Source organism: Macrobrachium nipponense, chromosome 7, assembly GCF_015104395.2.
Source record: "Macrobrachium nipponense isolate FS-2020 chromosome 7, ASM1510439v2, whole genome shotgun sequence".
Lineage (NCBI taxonomy): Eukaryota > Metazoa > Arthropoda > Malacostraca > Decapoda > Palaemonidae > Macrobrachium > Macrobrachium nipponense.
In genome coordinates this window covers 40,217,648-40,233,310 of record NC_061109.1, presented here as the reverse complement: position 1 = coordinate 40,233,310, position 15,663 = coordinate 40,217,648, and the positions used below count along the sequence as shown (strand labels likewise).

At 48.1% G+C, this 15,663-nt stretch overlaps 2 protein-coding genes across 2 annotated transcripts in view; one reads left to right on the top strand and one right to left on the bottom strand.

The window, feature by feature from the left end:
• Positions 1-9,438, top strand: part of LOC135217516 (mitogen-activated protein kinase 14A-like) — a 29,306-nt gene extending 19,868 nt beyond the window's left edge. The window contains exon 4 of the mRNA XM_064253474.1: positions 9,267-9,438. Within this exon, the coding sequence (XP_064109544.1) occupies positions 9,267-9,423 (157 nt within the window). The 3' untranslated portion in view covers positions 9,424-9,438. The remainder of the gene's footprint in view (positions 1-9,266) is intronic.
• The window catches only part of LOC135217580 (mitogen-activated protein kinase 14-like), a 230,324-nt gene that overhangs the window by 171,990 nt on the left and 42,671 nt on the right, over positions 1-15,663 (bottom strand). The gene's annotated exons all lie outside the window — the stretch shown is intronic.

Genomic DNA, 15,663 nt, shown 5'->3' with positions numbered 1-15,663 from the left:
AGCCCCAGACCTTCTTGCATGGGCGACAGATGCAATATTGATAAACTGGTCAGTCAGAGACCTTTATGCCTTCCTGACGTTCAAGATGGTGAGGGAGGTCATCAACAATTTCAGGTCTAATTGAAATCTCTCAGTGACACTCATAGCACCGTTTTGGCCCACATGAGAGTGGTTCCCAGACCTTTTATAGTTACTGATGGACTTTCTGAGACTACTGCCTCAAAAAGTCAGTCTACTCAGACTATCAGGAAATTGGTGTGAGCAAAAGGTTTTTCAAAGTCAGTTGCAGAAGCTATATCTCGATGCAGGAGGCAATCCTCAAGCAAGATGTATCAAGCCAAGTGGACAGTCTTTTGATCTTAGTGCAGAAGAAATGGAAATTGCTGATTTATTGCTACATATATCTAAGATCTTCCAAGGGCTTGTCTACCTCAACAAATATAGGTTGCAGAGCAATGTTGAGCTCAGTTTTCAAGCATAGGGGAGTTGATCTTTCCTCCAATCAAGATTTTTCTGACCTCATCAGATCTTTTGATACAGCCAAACAGAAAGAATCTAGGTCATTTTCTTGGAACTTAGATGTGGTCATAAATGGCTATAGAACCCCGTTTTGAGGCTTTGTGTATAGGTTCGCTGAGGGACCTCACAAGGAAAACTTGTTTCTTATGGCCTTAGTTACTGCCAAGTGTGTGAGCGAATTACTATACACAATTGACAAGAGAACTGATTTTTCCCAGGGAACGCAGTCTGCTCATTCACCCTCGGGTTTTTATCAAAGAACGAGACTCTGACCAAGGCCTGGCCTTGTTCTTTTGCTATAAAAAGTTTAATGGACATTCTGGGTCTGGGCTCTTAAGATATTATCTTCATCGAACAGAAAAGATTTGTGGGCCTTCAAATAATTTGTGGTGCTCAGTGCAAGATCGATCATCTCCGCTTTCCAAAAATGCCCTGGCATTTTTTTGAGAAACTTAATCTCGGATGCCCACTCTCAGATCAAGGAGGAGTCCTTAACCTTGGTGAAAGCAAAAGCACATGAAGTTAGGGCAGTGGCCACTTCACTTGCCTTTAAGTATAACCTATCTTTTCTCCATTATTCAGACAACGTATTTGGAAGTGCAAATCTACATTTGTGTCCTATTACTTGTGCAGAGTTGAAACCATTATGAAAATTGCAGTACCTTGGGTTCATTTTTAGTTGCTGACATGATGTTGGGAGAGGGAGTATAGGAAGTTTACCTTCCATCCTTTTTTCACTTTGCCTTGCATAAGGATGTCGAGTCAAGGGGAGCCTGGGGTTACTACATACTAGGAGTACCCAACAGGTCTTTTTAATGGTTGGGTAGTGGTTTCTAAATTTGGTTTAGGTGACTACTGTGTTTACTCTTGTTAATTGCTGAATTGTTGTACTGAGCCCAGGGCAGGGGTATTTTTTTAAACTTTGCTAGTCATTGGACATTTCCTCATCTGCAAAGATCCCACTGCTATAGTAGCAGGCACTCCACGGCTATACCGCCACACCTCTACAAGTTCAGATGAGCGCCGTCCAGAGGCAATATTTACCTGTAGCAGCTCTCTTAACAGGTAAGGAAACAAGCATTTCACCAAATGCTAGTATGATTTTTTTTTGGGGGGGGGGGGGGGGGGGGGGGGGTGGGGGGGGAGGGGGGGGGGGGGGGGGGGAATAAGTATGTCCATGTATCCCTCCTTGGCTATGTAATTATACTTGGTAAGTTACTTATATGTATAAAAATATTTTTATAATAAAATAAGGTTTTAAATATAATACTTACCAAGGAATTACATGAGCATAGCCCTCCCTCCTCCCCACACATTGGTTAGGGGGCATGAACAACTTAACTTTGTGCTAACTTGGTTCCAGTTCCTTTCTACCCCAAAAGTGGGCAGGGTTAGTCACGTAGCCAAAACAAAAGTAGCGTTACTGCGAATATAAAAATTCTAGCTGCCAGCTGAAGTGAAACTGTAGCTATGTAATTACTTGGTAAGTATATATAAAACCTTAGTTTATTATAAAAATATGATGTTTGTCATTTGGGAAGAAATCTACTTCTGTAGTTTATTTGAGATAGTGTTTTGTGTTCTCTTGCTGATGAAATTTAATGGGTAAGACTAACCAGATTAACCACTGACTAAATTTTGTTCATATATTCAATTACCGATGATTTTCATACATTCAACTTACCTGTCAGATATATACATAGCTATCGACTCCGTCGTCCCGACAGAAATTCAAATTTCGCGGCACTCGCTACAGGTAGGTCAGGTGATCTACTGCCCTGCTCTGGGTAGCAGGACTAGGAACTATTCCTGTTTTCTAATCAGATTCTCTCTGTCGCCGGTAGTATCAACAATTGTTGTTACTTTCCTCCTGACTGGAATTCTTTTTTCACAACGCTTTTGATCATCTTTCGACTGGATTTTTGGTGACGTACTTGGATCGTTGTTTGGGCATTCGCTATCGTGGACTGGTTTTTTTGGACTTCGCTTTGGATTTTCGTGAATATGTCTGATTCTAGTGTTAGCTTCAGAGTGTGTGTGAATGAAGGCTGTAAGGTGAGGATTCCGAAAGCTTCGGTAGATCCTCACACTACATGCAGTGGTTGTAGAAAGGTTGAATGCTCAATTGAGAATACGTTGTAACGAGTGTGAGAGATTGAGTGCGCAAGAATGGAAGAATCTGACTTCTTACTTGAAGAAGTTAGAGAAGGATAGAGAGAGGAAGGCGGCTTACAAAAGCCGGAAAATGTCTAGTAGTTCTGTAGCTTCTTCTTCTTCTCTTAATTATGCCCATTCTGTTTCAGCCCGTTCACAAGTTTATCCCTCTGATTCCGCCTCAGAAATAGCGGAACTCAGAGCTTCCCTTCAAAAAATGCAAGAGAAAATGGAAGCATTAGAAGGTGAGAAGTGAATATGGTTTCTCGAGTGATGTTAGTGTCCCCAGTGTAGTGGAGGGGGCGTCTGGTCGTCCCTGCGACGCTCCCAGGCCTAGACCTCTTCCAAGCTCCCTGGCCCAGAGGAGAAGGAAAGTCGAAAGCCTTACGGGGGTCGTGGGGAATCCCCAACGATCAGGCGTCCCTTCGGCAGAATCGTATACATCTCAGTCTGCAGGGACAGCTATAGAAAAAGCGTCCTTCGTGGTGCTTTTCATCTTCTAGTTCGCCTTCTCCGAGAAGAGGATGGAAGGAATCGAAGCTTTCACGTCCGCTAAAAAGGAACTGGAAAGAACCTGAGCTTAATTCTAGCCCCGGAGCGCTTCTCTGAAGAGGAGGGCGCCTTCGTAATCAAGAAAGCTAGAAAGGATTTAGATCCTTGGAAGGGAAAAGACTCTCGAGCGCCTTCCAGATCTCCTTCTCCTGATTCGAATGAGCCTTCGACCAGGAGAATTTTGATGAATGTACAGGAGCAAATAGCGTCTTTGGTAGGAGTACTTTCTAAGGAGCCTACTCGTAAAAAGGATGACAGGCTTCCGATTAAGAGATCCAAATACCGATCTCCTGTCGGGCGCGACGAACCCTCCAGGGGAGTTGTCGCACAAGCGGCCATCTCTGGGGGGAGCGGTGCGTTAGGCAGGCGAGATGTGGGAAAGGAAGTAACTCCTACCAAGCGTCAGGCGCCAACTAGGAGCCAGGCGCCAAGTAGGCGCAAAGAGCCTGACTTTACTGTAGATCGTTCTAGGCCCAGATCTTCATCCAAGCAACAAGAGCAATTGGAGAAGAGAGAACTCCTGATAGGAGTATAGCGCCCGCTAAGCGCAATATACCTGCTATTCGAAAGGCGCATTCCATGAGCGATACTCCTACCAAGCCTCAGGAGTATTCGGAACTAGATGCGCCTTCCGTAGGTCAGGAGTATTCGGGAAGAGATACTCCTGCCAAGCGCCTTGATTACTCTGGCCTCGATACTCCTCCCAGGCGCCAGGAGTATTCTGGACTTTTTACTCCTACCAGGCGCCAGGAGTATTTCGCAACGCGATGCGCCTACCAAGCGCCAGGAGTATTCTGAGCTTAATACTCCTAACAGGCGCCAGGAGTATTTGGAGCGAGATGCGCCTTCCAGACGGCAGGAGTATTCGAAGAGTGTAACGACTGTCAGGCGCCAGGAGTATTCCCAAACAGGTTACTCCTACCAGGCCTCAGGAGTATTCTCAGCGAGATACTCCTGCTAAACGCCAGGCGCATTCTCCTCGTGAAGAGCTTGACATCCGACAGGAGTCTAACAGGCGTAGAGCAGTGATACGTGACTCTCCTAATGATAAACTTAAGGAGAGAGTTACTCCTAGCCCATCTCCTTATAAAAGTGCTTCTTCTTCGGAAAGGAAGAAATCTAGAGAGGAGACAGAGGAGGGAAGGGAGCCTTCTCCTTCCGATCCTATTAATTTAGATGACGTCTCGGAGGACGAAGTTACTAACAGAGAAGGACTTTCGAATTACAAAGTTCTTTCTGCTCTCCTCTTAGAAGAATATGGAGATGCATTAACTCCATGCCGCTCCTCCTCTCCTCGCTCTCTAATTTTTCAAGTACGAAGGCCAAACAAGGAATCTTCGTCTTTCCTTTCTGAAAATGAAGCCGGCCATATCCATGAAAAGGGCCTTACAATCTCTGGACTCCTGGATCAAGACTAAGAAGGAGTTAGGAAGGACGATCTTTTGCATGCCTCCCGCTAAACTAAGGGCGGAGAGGGCATATGGTACGAAACGGGAGAAACATGGGATGGGATCTGCCTGTTTCAGCTGAATCGGACTTCTCCAGTCTCGTAGACTCGTCGAGGAGACATGCCTTGAATTCAGCAAAAGCGACATGGGGTCTTTCGGAAATGGACCATCTCCTCAAGGGACTTTTTCACACCTTAGAAGTATTTAACTTCCTAGATTGGTCCCTTGGGGTCATTGCTAAGAAGTCCCATGAAAAAGAACAACCTAAGCCCTGAAACCTTGCATAGCATCCTTACATGCATAGATAATAAGGCGGTTCAAGATGGATCGGCGGAAGTGTGCTCCCTCTTCGGTGCGGGAATACTAAAGAAGAGAGCGGTTCATAGTGCCTTTCTCACTAAGGCCGTCTCTCCTTCGCAGAGATCCGCTTTGCTGTATGCGCCTCTCTCTGAGCATTTATTTCCTTTGCAGTTGGTGAGAGACATTGCCCATTCGCTAACTGAGAAGCCACTCAGGATCTTTTAAGGCAATTCTCAAGGAAGAATAGACCTGTGGCTAGTGAGGAAAAGAAAGCATCTAAGCCAACTCACAACAGCAGCCCTTTCGAGGAGGCACTCAGGCTAGATCCATCGTCAGAAGGAAATCAACATAAAAAAGGGGAAGATCTGCCTTCCGTCCCTTTTAAGAAGGGAAAATGAGAAATCTTTCCTCCAGACACCTGTAGGAGCCAGGTTACAATTCTTTGCGGTAGCATGGGAAGACCATAGGATCCGATCCTTGGTCAATGTCAGTAATCAAGAAGGGTTATTATATCCCTATTGCCAAAGGACTAAGACCCCCCCTTGACAACTGTCACCGATGGGAACTGTCAGCCAGATACAAGGACCCTGTTCTGATGGATACTCTTCGTCAAATGGTGGAGCAGATGTGGGACAAAAGAGCAATAGAGCTGGTACTGGATCAAAGCTCCCCGGGGTTTTTACAATCGCTTGTTTCTCGTAGCGAAAGCCAGGGGGATGGAGACCGGTACTGGATGTAAGTTCGCTGAACAAATTCGTACAACACAGAAGTTCAGCATGGAAACGTCTGCCTCAGTACTTGCAGCTCTCCGTCAAGGAGATTGGATGGCGTCTCTAGATCTTCAAGACGCATATTTTTCCACGTCCCGATTCACCATTCGTCGAGGAAGTACCTTCGTTTTATGTTCGAGGAAGGATCTATCAGTTCAGGGCCCTGTGTTTCGGCCTTTCTACGGCTCCCCAAGTCTTCACAGACTTAATGAAAAATGTGTCAAAACACCTTCACATGAAAGGGATAAACGTTCTCCCTATACCCCTCGGGACGACTGGTCATCAGGCAGGTCTCAAAAGCAGTGTCTGGAGGACCTGTCAACAATCCTGGAATTGACAAAGACATTAGGATTAATCGTGAACCTCGAGAAATCCAGATGGTCCCCAGCCAGAACGTAGTCTATCTGGGGATTCAGATGGATTCTCGGGGTTTTCGAGTATTTCCTTCTCAAGAGAGAGTAAGGAAAGGCTGTGCCACAGTATTGAACTTCTTAGAGAAAGAGCGTACTTCAGCGAGGGAATGGTGAGCCTTCTGGGGACCCTTTCCTCGCTCGAACAGTTCTTTCCTCTAGGGAGACTGCATCTCCGTCCGCTTCAGTACTTCCTGAGAAACAGTTGGAGTTGGAAGACAGGACAGCGCTCGGACACGTTTCCGATCTCATTAGAAAGTAAAGCAACAGTTGAGGTGGTGGTTGACCCCCTTGGAAGAAAACAGAGGAGTATCCTTAGAAGTTCGGAACCCAAACCTGACATTGTTCTCAGACGCGTCGGAGACAGGTTGGGGTCCGACTCTAGGGTCCGAAGAAGTGTCAGGCACCTGGTCGAAGAGCAGGTGTCATGGCACATAAATTGCAAGGAGCTCTTTGCGATTCACCTCGCTGTAAGGAGCTTCGAGCAGATAGTCAGAGACAAAGTAATTCAGATAAACTCCGACAATACGACCGCTCTGGCTTATGTCAAGAAGCAAGGAGGAACTCACTCTTTCGCCCTATACGAACTGGCAAGAGATCTGCTGATTTGGGCAAATCAAAGGAATGTGGTCCTTCTAACGAGATTTGTTCAAGGGGAGAGGAACGTGAGAGCGGACAGACTGAGCAGAAGGTTCCAGGTCCTTCCTACAGAATGGACCCTCCACTCGGAAGTCTGTCAGACCCTTTGGTATCTTTGGGGGAAACCACAGATAGATCTGTTCGCCACGTTTCTCTCCAAAAGGAAAATATTAAACACATTTTGCGCCCTGTAGAGGATCCCACAGGGCTTATGCTATAGACGACCTTTCTCCGGGCTGGATGTCAGGGCTAGAACGTGTACGCTTTTCCCCCATTCAAAGATTTCTGGGGGAAGGGGGAAGTAGGTCAGAAAGGTTTGGGTGGCTCGCAAGGGAAACCAGAATGACTCTGATAGCCCCATATTGGCCATCCCGAATTTGGTTCACGGAGGTGATGGAGTGGACAGTGGACTTCCCCAGATCTCTTCCAAACAGGATAGATCTGCTCAAACAACCCACTTCGAGAGGTACCATCAAAATCTACCCGCTCTTGCACTGACTGCCCTTTCGACTATCGAAAGATTGGTCAGCAGCGAGGAGGGTTTTCTCGCAAGGCGGCAAGCGCAATTGCTAGAGCCCGCAGATCATCTACTAGGCGAGTGTACCAACTCGAAGTGGGAAGTTTTCAGAAACTGGTGCAGGTCGAAGAAGCTGTCCTCTTCCAGTACTCTGTAACCGAAATTGCGGATTTCCTTCTTTTCCTTCTTTTCTCATCCGCTCTTTTGAAACGTCCAAGTCAGTAGAGCCTAGGATTCCGAGCTGGAACTTAGATGTGGTTCTGAAATTTCTATCCTCGGAAAAGTTCGAACACCTCATACGGCTTCATTCCGTGATATCACTAGAAAGTGTATATTTCTTCTATCTCTGGCTACGGCTAAAAGGGTCAGCGAGTTGCACGCCCTTGAGTCACGAGTTGGGGTTTCAAAGAAGACTCTGCGAATTGTTCATTCCAGACTCTTTTTCTTGCCAAAAACGAGAACCCTTCGAATCCCTGGCCTAGGAGTTTCGAGGTAAAAGGACTTACTAGCCTAGTAGGCAGAGAAATAGAAAGATCACTTTGTCCAGTTAGAGCACTGAAATTCTATCTGGACAGAAAGAAGCGGTTGGGAGGCTCGCAACATGGTCTTTGGTGCTCGGTAAAAGACCCCAAGAGACCTATGTCTAAAATGCTTTGGCCTTCTTTGTTAGAAGTGTAATTACCGAGGCTCATAAGAACTGCCCAGATGACACTTTTAATCTATATTAAGAGTAAGAGCTCATGAGGTAAGGGCAATCGCGACATCAATTGCGTTCCAGAGAAATATGTCACTTAAAAATATTTTGGACGCAACCTATTGGAGATGCAACTCAGTATTTGCATCTCATTATTTAAAAGATGTGCGAGTAACGTATGAGAAATGTTTTTCTTTAGGTCCGTTTGTGTCAGCACAGACGGTTCTGGGTAAAGGAGAGAGCACCGATCCTTAAATATGTGTACGTAACCCTCTTGTCGGATGTGTTCTCGTGTTTCCTGTGCATTGGGAGTGTCAGATGTCGCACTGGCGGCCTTCACTTCGCTTCATTAGGAAAATCGAGTGACAGCTGACTATTAGAGGGGTACAAAATTTTTATTTTTGTATGTATGAGTTTCGAGTTTGTGGTTGTTTTTGCTAAGCGTTGGGGGATGACTCTGGCAATCTTAGAACTAACACGGGTTAGGTTCGGGTGATCGGGATCGGTTGTGTGCTCCTTAAAGAAGGCGTGTTGTCATATAAGCGGATTAGCACCCCTTGACAAACGCCAGTTAGGCTCTGCCGAGTAAGTGGATAAGACCCCATCGACAGACCAGCAAGAACTCTTGGCCACAGATCACTATCTCGCTAAGGCTCTTGAGATGAAGCAGACTCCTGGGCAGTAGCCACGAAGTCTTCCATCTAATAAGGTAGGAACTAAGGTTTATTTATACTTACAACATATGTTGTTTACCTGTTCTAGTCAGTTAGTTAGCTGTCTCTTGCCCTCCACCAAAAGGTGTCAATCAGCTATGTATATATCGACAGGTAAGTTGAATGTATGAAAATGATATGTTATGATACAATAAAGTTTCATACATACTTACCTGGCAGATATATACAATGAAGACACCCAGCCCTCCCGCAGGAGACAGGTGGAAGAGAGAATCTGATTAGAAAACGGGAATAGTTCCTAGTCCACTGCTACCCAGAGCAGGGCGGTAGATCACCTGACCTACCTGTAGCGAGTGCCGCGAAATTTGAATTTCTGTCGGGGACGACGGAGTCGATAGCTATGTATATATCTGCCAGGTAAGTATGTATGAAACTTTATTGTATCATAACAATATCATTTTTCTCCATCTGCATTAGACTGGCAGTATAGTACTACTGCTATTTTTACACTTACCTTAAATTTGTTTGGAAACTACGGGCATATCGTTAATTTCATGATGTTTAAATTAAATTTTTTTTACCTTTCCAGGTACCTTGTCACACCTTTGATGGGGGCAGATTTAAATAATATTGTTAAAACACAAAAGTTAACCGACGATCATGTTCAGTTTTTAATATATCAAGTGTTGAGAGGACTTAAATACATCCACTCTGCAGGCATTATCCACAGAGTAAGTTCAGTTTAGTAGTTAAGGACTTGTTTTAGCTTAGAAGTGTAATTACCTGTTGATTAAACATTCTTCACTGTTGTTTATAAGTAAGGATAGGATAAAAGACTCTTTTAACCAGACCTCTGAGCTTAAAATAAAAGTAAGGTGTGCAGTATCTTTTGTGAGATGTAGTAATGACTGGTTGAGTTAACACTGCTTCTGTATTCCGTATTTACAACAGTGTGTTTTTTTATTTCTTAAAAGTAATAGAGCAAGTTTTGATTTTAACTATTCATTTTTCCTGAATGTTTATGATTATATTGTTTATAATATATCTTGCTTGCTTTTTTACAAACCCATCATTCACATATATGCCCCACATTCATGGTCTGAATTTTCCCAGACATGAAAGTCTTTGTTAAACATACAAAAGAACGGTAGTTTCATGTTGCATGTGGAACACCCTCCAACCAGAATTCCCAGGCTCATTTTGTTGTTGCAATATTGCCATTTTTTAGAATTCTAACTATTCATGATTCACGTAATTTTCATCCTTTTTTCACTTTCTTCTATCCTTTTCAGTAGGTGACTGTGTGATATCTTCCTTTCAGTAGGTGACTGTGTGATATCTCAACTTTAACCTGCCTGAGAATTATGCTATTTTCCAGTTTTTCAGTTTTTCAAGTTTTCTTTACTTAATACTAAATCTCACTTGTTGGTACCTTTGTGCTGTGTGTTCACTGGGAACTCGCTTACTAGCTTATGAGTGATTATCCGGTAGTAAACTCTTACAGATAGGATCTCATCTATATCAGCCTCCTCTATTAGTTCCATGAATGTATTGCAAACTAAAGTTAGGGGATATAACTTGCAAGGAAGAAGATTTCCAAAGAAACTTGCTTCAAAGTAGGGAAAGTGGCATTGAAACAGGCTGCATCTCAGGCAGAAAACTAGAAACCAACAAGGCTACTTTACTGCCAAAAGGGAAGAGACCAGGACCACCAACTGTCCAGCGTTGCGCTACACATGTCACCTGCCATGAGGGTAAGAACAGAATCTGCACTTGACAGCAGTACCAAGCGACTTGAAAGACCATAGTCCCTCATCTTGTGAAAAGAGAACAATAAGAATGGACGAAGGTAACCTTCATATCAGAATGTCTGCATAAGAAAGCAGAACAATAAAACGTAAAGTAAAGAAATGAATCTTCAAAGTGAAACAACAAGACAAATGTTGTGCTGAACAAAAAGGGAAAAATCCCCTGTTGATATGTAAAGATTAAGTCACTGTGAATTTGTGAAAGATTGTTTGTTTTGGTATTAATAGTAAGGATAGGTAATATGTATTTTTAGATGGAGACAAGTAAGGAGATCAGTCATTATAAATGGACATTAATCTACGTAGTTGTAGGAAATTATGTGAAAATAGTTATGCAAGCATAAAAATGGAGAGCTGGGCAACCATTACAGTGAATAAAACAAAAACACGAGGTGGAAAAGATCATGCATAGTCATAACAAAAGCTGAAGATGCTTGGTCGTCCAAAGATGGCGGCATCTTTCTCCTGTACTGACCATTTTCATAACACTTTTTCCATTGTTCCACTGACCAATAATGACAAATTGAACATGAATTAGTATTGTACATAAGTTATATACATTCAACTTACCTGTCAGATATATACATAGCTATTACTCCGTCGTCCGACAGAAAATTCGAATTTGGCGGCACACGCGGCAGGTTAGGTCAGGTGATCTATCCCCCCGCCACTGGGTGGCGGGAATAGGAACCATACCCTTGTTTTCTAATTCATATTTTTTCTGTCGCTTGGAATGTAAACAACGTTTGCAGTTCCTCCTGATGGATTTTCGTGTTTCATCGCCATCGATCGCTGGGCTAACTTTACAGGGAAGTAATGGATCTTTGGTTCGGCATACGCTTTTGTTAACTTTTAGAATATTTTGATAAAATTATCTTCGAAAATTTCGAAGATTAGTGACGGGTAACTACCAAAGTTTTCGGTAGACACTCATCCACTTTCACGAAAAGTGAATTACTTATACTTTCATGAAAGGGAATTACTTATTTGTTCCGACACGGCATACAAACCTTGCGGTCTTTTACAATAGGAAGGTACTAGCGGCAGCTGGATAGGTCGTAAGCTTTCGAACAAGGGGTTCGGTAGTTAACTGCTTGTCGACAGGCGCGCGCGCAGCGACTGGGAGGTAAACAAATCACTTTTGCTTTCGGCCTCGCAGTGGATGGACGTGTGTGTTTCGACGCTCTCTGCCCGCTTCTCGTCGTTTGCTTTCTGAGTATTTGGTTGTAATTGTGTATGAAAGAGTTATTGTAAGTACAATCATTCTCTTTTTCTTTTCATATTAATTGCTTCAATCAATTATCTATTAATGATGGAAATCTCCTCGCCTCGCTACCCCACGGAGACTTTGCCCGGTTATCGAAAGGGTGTAAACGTAAATGCGGGAAGTTCCGATCGTTCCCGGAGATTGACCCTCATATTTGTGTGCTCGGTGTCGGGGGCGCGAATGCACCCGAGCGAGCCCTGTGATGTATGTAATGATTGGTCGGAGGCGCAGTGGACTTTGTATGAGGGCGAGGAAGAAGCGAAGGCCTGCAAAGGAGTCGTCGGAAAGCTCTCCCGCGACTCCTTGGTGACGAACACTTCGTTCTTCTTCCTGCCGCCCGCTCAACTTCCAGTCTCGCGCCTTCCCCTTCGGGGGGGGGGTGTCTAGGTCCTTCTCCTCTCCTGACGTGTCGAGTGTGGAGGAGGGCGCTAGATACCCTGACGTAGAGTACTCTGGGCGGGTCCTCTATCCGTTCGTCTTCGCGCGAGCGGGTTAGAGGATCCTTCTAATCACCCGACTTTTGCCTCCTCAGTGCGGTTGCCGCGAAGGATGACCTCGGACAGGTGTGGGCATCGTTGGGGCTGCAGGGCGTGCCGAGTGTCCAGGGGCTGCTCTATCATCTCGCTGGCTCCGTGGCGGTCACCCATGCAACGGTCACGACCACCACCACGACCCTTACAACACCGGCTACGCTTCAACTCCTCACCTGGCTGTACACCCAGCACGGCGTCTCTTTGTAACACCCACTACATCGGTGCAGGGGCCAGTCGCCGTAACTCGGGGGAGTGTGATGCCGCCACCTGGTTTGCCGTGCTGCCGCGACCGGACTTCATGTGCCCGAAGAGCTCGCCCCTGGACCTCCCACCGGTACCTAGGACGTCTGTGCCGCTGGTTCGCCCATCTGGACCGCCCACACAGTCTGCCGTACCTGCCGTGACCACCGCTGCTGTCCCTGTACCTGCTCCTGCTGTCTCGTCTGCCGTTCCTGTGATGCTCGCACCTGCTGATGTTGTTTCCTGTTCCTGGCGCCGCTGCTCCCGATGCCTGGTCTGTTCGGACAGGTACGTCCGGGCCCTGTTGCTTCGGCAACAGCAGCCCCGGCTCCGTCCTGGATGACAGATCTGACGTCGGTCCTGAGGAGGTTGACGAAGAAGAAGAAGAATAGAGGAGGAAGGTGTCGTCGTCGTCTTCATCGTCTTCTTCGTCGTCGTCGTCGTCTGCCGCCTCTTCCCCTTCTTCTTCTAAGGCTCCCCCGCCTAAGAAGAAGAAGGTCGCCTCCCCCCCCCCTAAGAAGTCTCCTTCGGGAACTTCTAAGGGCCCGTCTCGCTCTGGTGAGACGTGGGGGTTCTTCCGCTGGTCGCCCTGCTCCTTAGAGCAGGACCCGTCTCTTCTCCCGCAAGGAAGAAGACTACGGGGACCAGAGGGTGCCGGCTAACACCGGCACTTCCTCACCTGCTGTCAGTGGTTCGGGCCACAGCAGCAGGGTCCGCTCGGCCGCTCGTTCGCGAGAGGTACCGAGTGTACGTCGCCTACCAGCGACCGTGCATGCCAGGAACCAGACCTCTGAGTCCGCCTCAGCGTCAGGTTCACGGCACGGAGCGGAAGACTGGTGACAGCCGCTCACGCGACTCTCACCAGGCCAGCTCTCGCTCTCGCGGCGAGCAGCTGGCTACCCGGGCGGACGTGACGGTCCATGGACCGGCCAACGGGCTGAGGCTGGGAAGAGGTCCCCCCGTTCGCCGGCACCAGCCACGGCTGGTACCAGCGAACTGACGCACCGTGAGGATACGCACCGATCTCACCAGTGACAGTGGAGCTCGCCGGTCGCCTGACCGTCGCTCTCACAGAGAGCGATCGGGTACGGCGACCAGCACCAGCTCCTCTGACACACGAGACCGGGGCCGCTGTTCTCGGTCCAGCCGTTCTCCACAGCGAGACGGCTCGACTAGGTCTGCAGCTCGATCGCCACCGCGGGTTGGCGATCGCCTGCAGTCCTCCAAGCCCGCTGGTTCTACCAGCGAGCGAGGAGAGAGCGTCAGGTCTTCCTCTCCCATACCTTCAACCTCCTCGGGTTACACCGGGAGGGGCGAGGTATTGAGGAGTGAATCGTGAGGGGTGCGCCCCTCAGGATCCCAAGCCACGTCGTCGTACGTACCAGGCTCGGTCCTCGGACCAGCCAGGTCGTACGCACAGGTGGTTGGAGGAGACCGAGAGGGGGCTGTCGCTGCTCCTCTCCTTGAGGGAGGAGGGTCTCGGGAGGTGCTCCTGTTTGAGGGACTGGACGGTCCGACTCCGCAGGATGCAGTCACTCCTGAGATCCAGAGGAACTTTGCCGAGGTTATTGCGCTGATTCGTCAGCACAACGACCTCGGGGAAGGATCGCCGCTCCCACCATCCGAGCCCACGTCCCGGCTCGAGTCGTTCTGGGGCCCGAAGAGGGAACCCAGACCGACGGTGGGTTTGCCGCGTTCGGAGCTTGCGGACTCAGTGCTGGACCAGGTTGAATCGCTTGTCTCCGGACAAGACGGTTCGCTCAAGTCTGGCAGGTCGAGCAAGCTGCTTCCACCTCTCTGCTACGAGAGCGGCGGTTTTACGTGCCATCTGAAGACCCGATGCCGCCCAAACAGGTGAACCCGGAGTTAGCTAGGCTGACTCCGGGTGTGTCTCTGCAACAGCTCCTGTCCGAGAACCTGTGGTTCTCGCAGCAAGAGGCACTCGGCCTGGAATCTATCTACCGCCATGGCAGCTTTCCAGGCCGTCTCCTGGCTAGATCTGTGGTCCCTCACAGTATCTAAGGTCGCAGCCAACTCCGGGGGAATTTCTTTCTCCCGAAGATGACTCGGCCTTCAGGAGACTTTGCCAGTCTGGGGGAAGAGCCATCTCCTTCCTTGCCCACCAGACGGTGAACCTGTGGGCCAACCTGGTTCTCCGACGAAGGGACGCTGTCCTTACTCGGGTTTCCAGGGCGGCCGGGCGTGAAGCGGCGTTGGACTTCGCAACGGACCTTTACGGAGTTCCGCGTCTCTCTTCCCAGGAGAGATGGTGGACGCTGCGGTGGACAGACGGCGCACTGACGACAGTGACCGTCTGGTTCACCAGGCAGTCTCGAAGGCTTTCTGGGCAACCTCGGACTGCGGCCAAGTCTAAGAGCTCGGCTAGCGCTTCCTCGGCGGCTAAGACGGTTGCTGCGTCGAAGCCCCCGGGGAATTGCCCACTCTGTCTTCTTCGACTTCTGGCAAGGGGAGCCGTAACCAGCCCTCCTCCCAGCCCTCCTCATCCCGTGGAGGCTCTGGGAAGAAGTCGAAGAAAGGGGGGAAACGCTAGGGACGGCGTTCCCCCTCACCTGCTGCCGGAAGTGGGGGTGCCTGGCCAGCCATTGGGCAACTTGGCAGCGCTACGGCGCCGAGACCTGGATTGTAGATGTCCTTCGGGAGGGATATCTATTACTTCGAATCTCGGCCACCCCTCACCTCCAACAACCCGGTCCAACAGCAGTCGTACGTTCCAGGGTCATCGAAGGACGTAGCACTGAGACAGGAGATCAAGACCATGCTGAGCAAGAGAGCTGTAGAGATCGTCACGGATCAGTCACCGGGCTTTTACAGTCGACTCTTCCTGGTGGAAAAGTCTACGGGAGGCTGGCGCCCGGTGATAGATCTCTCTCCCCTGAACCGGTTTGTTCGCCAGACCCAGTTCACGATGGAGACGGCACGCTCAGTGCTCGACTCCATCAGGGAGAACGATTTCATGCTTTCAGTGGACTTGAAGGATGCGTATTTCCAAACCTACCCATTCATCAGTCCTCCAGAAAGTACCTCCGCTTCATCCTCGACGGGACGGTGTACCAGTTCAGGGCACTGTGCTTCGGTCTCTCAACCGCCCCACAGGTGTTCACGCGAGTGTTCACTCTG